The 3,614-nt window shown below is 33.2% G+C and overlaps 1 protein-coding gene across 12 annotated transcripts in view; it reads right to left on the bottom strand.

Annotated features, from left to right (window-relative positions):
• Positions 1–3,614, bottom strand: part of LOC122633142 (trehalase) — a 37,551-nt gene that overhangs the window by 6,421 nt on the left and 27,516 nt on the right. For all 12 annotated transcript variants that reach the window (XM_043820701.1, XM_043820700.1, XM_043820711.1 and 9 more), the window contains 3 exons: positions 1,139–1,921; positions 827–960; positions 74–627 (listed from right to left, as the gene is read on the bottom strand). In XM_043820701.1, the coding sequence (XP_043676636.1) occupies positions 74–627; positions 827–960; positions 1,139–1,921 (1,471 nt within the window). The remainder of the gene's footprint in view (positions 1–73; positions 628–826; positions 961–1,138; positions 1,922–3,614) is intronic.

Here is a 3,614-nt window from a genome sequence, read left to right on the forward strand (position 1 = left end):
TATGTATGTATGTATGTATGTATGTATCTAATCTATCAATCTATCTGCGATGAGAATAAAATTTGCCTTTCACCTTTTCAAACATGCTGTGCGTTTCGTTGAAAGCTTTGTAATTACTGCGAACCCATCTCTCACTTATCTCATAGGCTAACCTTTGGGCCCATGCGTCTTGAGTATTATTCAAGGCCATTATAACGAAATATTGAAGAGGGGGCCAGGCGTTAGGATAATCCCATTGTTCACCGGAGTGTTCCAATGTCGTTGGTATTCCACCAACATTTAACATTATCTGATTCTTTTCAAGATACTTTAATACCTTCGATACATACTGTTCTTTTTTACTGATGTCGTAACAAAATGTCCAAAGTGGCAAGATGTTTGTAGGATAAAAGTAATCCCTCTTTATTTCATTCATTATGTCGTAATCCAACCAAGAACCAACTTCGTCGTGCCATAATACAGCGGTCACAGCTCTCTTCCATTCCTCGGCAATGTTCAAATAATATGCCGCTTTAGAAGCATTACCTAATCTTTGACTATACTGACCCAATAGTACTGCGTTTCGATATAATATCGAATTTAAATCAACTGGTATTATACTTCTCGTCTTCAGATTGGTCAAATTACCTAAAAACGTCACGACAACTCACTGATGTGACCATTTGGGTTTTCATAACGGAAAGATCGAATAATCGTCGGAATTATAAATTAGGAAGGGTTGAAAAAAAAAAAGAGAAACCCGAAAGTTGATCGGTGGAAAGGACATATATAAAACGAAGATATGTATGATTGCGAGGGAGGAGGATTCTCTCTGTTGTGTATTTACCTTTATTGGTTCCATCGAGTATGAACCAACGACTAGAGAAATCCCAGCCAGTTTCAGCAGCTGTTTTCAACTCCGTGTAATAATTCTCCTTTTCCTCGGATGTACGAAAACTTTGACTGGTTTGAATATCCTCCCTATTTTAAGATAAATATAAGAATGATAGTTCTCGCGTAGGTGATATCATTTTTCTACGTAAGAATTTGTTGGATGTCGTAAAAAACAAAATAAATAAAAAAATAAATAAAATAAAATAAAAGAGAAAGAAAGAGTTCAAAAATCAATCGATGAAAGAGAACATGAAGAGACAATCACCTGTAGGATTCCGGTCTTGGTCCAGACGATTCCTCATAGTATCTAGCAAGAGTATACTTGACACCATCTTTCTCAATTTCAACAGTACGATTGGTCAGCCAGAAATTAAATTCCTTTTCGAGTAACCAGAAATTTGTATCGAGCCATTCATAATCCTTGGTTACTTGAAGATACTCATCGACCATTGGTATAAGAAGAGGCGGATGAGATCTCATGGTGTAATATATTCTTCCGCCATTAGGAATGAAACCAATTTTATCAACGATCATCGCAAAATTGGTCAACATACCCTTCGCTGTTTCATACATATCTGATAATAAAAGTCCCTTTATGATCCAATATGAATCCCAATAATAAAATTCGCGGAACCTGCCGCCTGGTACGATCACCGGATTAGGTACATATATGATCGAATAACGATCCTGATTCAATCTAACGTCATCCTTCATTTTTCTACCTAACATCTTCCAGATTTGATTGAGATCGTAACCAAATTTCCTTAATTCCGGATCATTTATCTTTTTAAGATATCTCGGATTAGCTGTCCAATCGGTTGGATTCCAATCTTCGAATTCCGATCCAGCGGGATCGAATGTATCGTTAACGAAATTTTCTATTTCATGTTTAGTTGGTGCTTCGTCGGTACGATTCATGAATTCATGGAATAACGCCAGCGTTTTTTCCGGTGAATGCTTCATCTTCATGTCGACGAAAGTCTTCGAGTCCGAGTATATCGACGACATTTGTACTCTGTGCAACAGCTCGCCATGGCAGTAAATATTGCTGCAAAGGCACACACCATTTTTTTTTTTTTCTAATCTTCTATTCCTTGTTTGTTATATTTATTTCTATACATATTTTTATTATCTTTTTTTATTTTTTACGTGGGTCTATATTTTGTTCATGACGCGTTTTTATATCGGAGAGCTATTCATTCATGTGTCATGTTTAGTTGTTTATAATATTGAACGAATAATAATAAAAAAAGAAAGAAAGAAAGAAAGAAAAGTAAAATCTACAATCTAAATTTGAGGAAAATTTCGAAAACGGTTCCAAATTTTTAAATAAACTTTATAGCTTGCTATAGTACACGTTTCTTTATACGATAACCTTGATTTTGTATTAATATAACGTAGTTTCGTCATTAGTAACGAACATTATCTTTTCTCTTTTTTTTTTTTTTTTTTTAGATTTATGTTTCCGAAGATATATATTTTTTTTTTACTCTTTTTGAATCAGTACATTAATTTTAGAGTAAAAAATAATTCATCTATACGCATATATCTAAACTTGATATCCGTTAGGAATTATTTTTTCTTTAATCATTTAGATCAGTGCAGATTTAAAAATAGAATATAATTAATTTACGAACACACACACAAGCACACATACGTAGATCCACGAGATATATAACCTTGATTTCATACTAATGTACTAAACACGAATAAAAATGAGTTTTGAGTAGACGTGTCAATTAAGAATTTTTTTTTTTTTTCTTTTTATTCTTTTCATACTCGTTTAGATCAAAACACAACACGACAAAATTATAAAATTGTACAACGCGACGTGTTCGCTACGATTAAAACGCAATCGTCAAAGGGAGGAGAGAAGAACAAGTGAACGAATAACGAGTCACATTGCCGTATTTCACGGTCCGTTGCGATCGCTAAGTTAAAAGTAGCTTACGCAAGTAAGTACGTTCATGATGTTTGTGCACGAGCAACAAGAGAGAGAGAGAGAGAGAGAGAGAGAGAGAGAGAGAGAAAGAGAAAAGAGAGAGACCGATTGATTCCAATGACTGGTTGACTCTCAGCCAGGAATCTCGCGAGCTCATCGATAAAAGCACGTGTTGATTCGTTTTCGCGTTCTTTCGAGAACCCTATATGGATTTCTTGTTAAACCTTTTGAACCTTATGACGACATCAAGCATATTTTATACATACATACATACATACATACATACATACATACATACATACATACATAATATATATTATATATAAAAAGAATATGTATATAATAAAATGTAATACAAATACTATTTAAATAAATATAAAAATTGTCGAAAAAGAGTAATTGATTTTATTAAAAATCACCTAGGAACTTTTAGTGCACTTATAAACTTTTTTTCCACCCTATATATAGATATTACTTATATAAATATATAATGAATACATCGGGGTTTTATATATTATTCATACAATCGCGTTGATTAGGATCCTTTTTTTTTCTTTTCTAAAAGCAAACGCAAGACGATCGAAAATATCGATCGATCGATCGTTGCGTTGAAATCTTTTGAATTTCGATGACGTCACTGAGAATATTTTTTCTTTCTTTTTTTTTAATTTCAGATCTCTCTTGAAATAAAACAGAAAAACGAAAGTATGTTCTATCCATCGGTTTATCGAGAACATTACGAGCTTCTTGAGATCGTCAAAAATATTCTGTTCTTCTTTATTTTCTTTTTTTTTTTTTT

The sequence above is a fragment of the Vespula pensylvanica genome, chromosome 11, assembly GCF_014466175.1.
Source record: "Vespula pensylvanica isolate Volc-1 chromosome 11, ASM1446617v1, whole genome shotgun sequence".
Taxonomy (NCBI): domain Eukaryota; kingdom Metazoa; phylum Arthropoda; class Insecta; order Hymenoptera; family Vespidae; genus Vespula; species Vespula pensylvanica.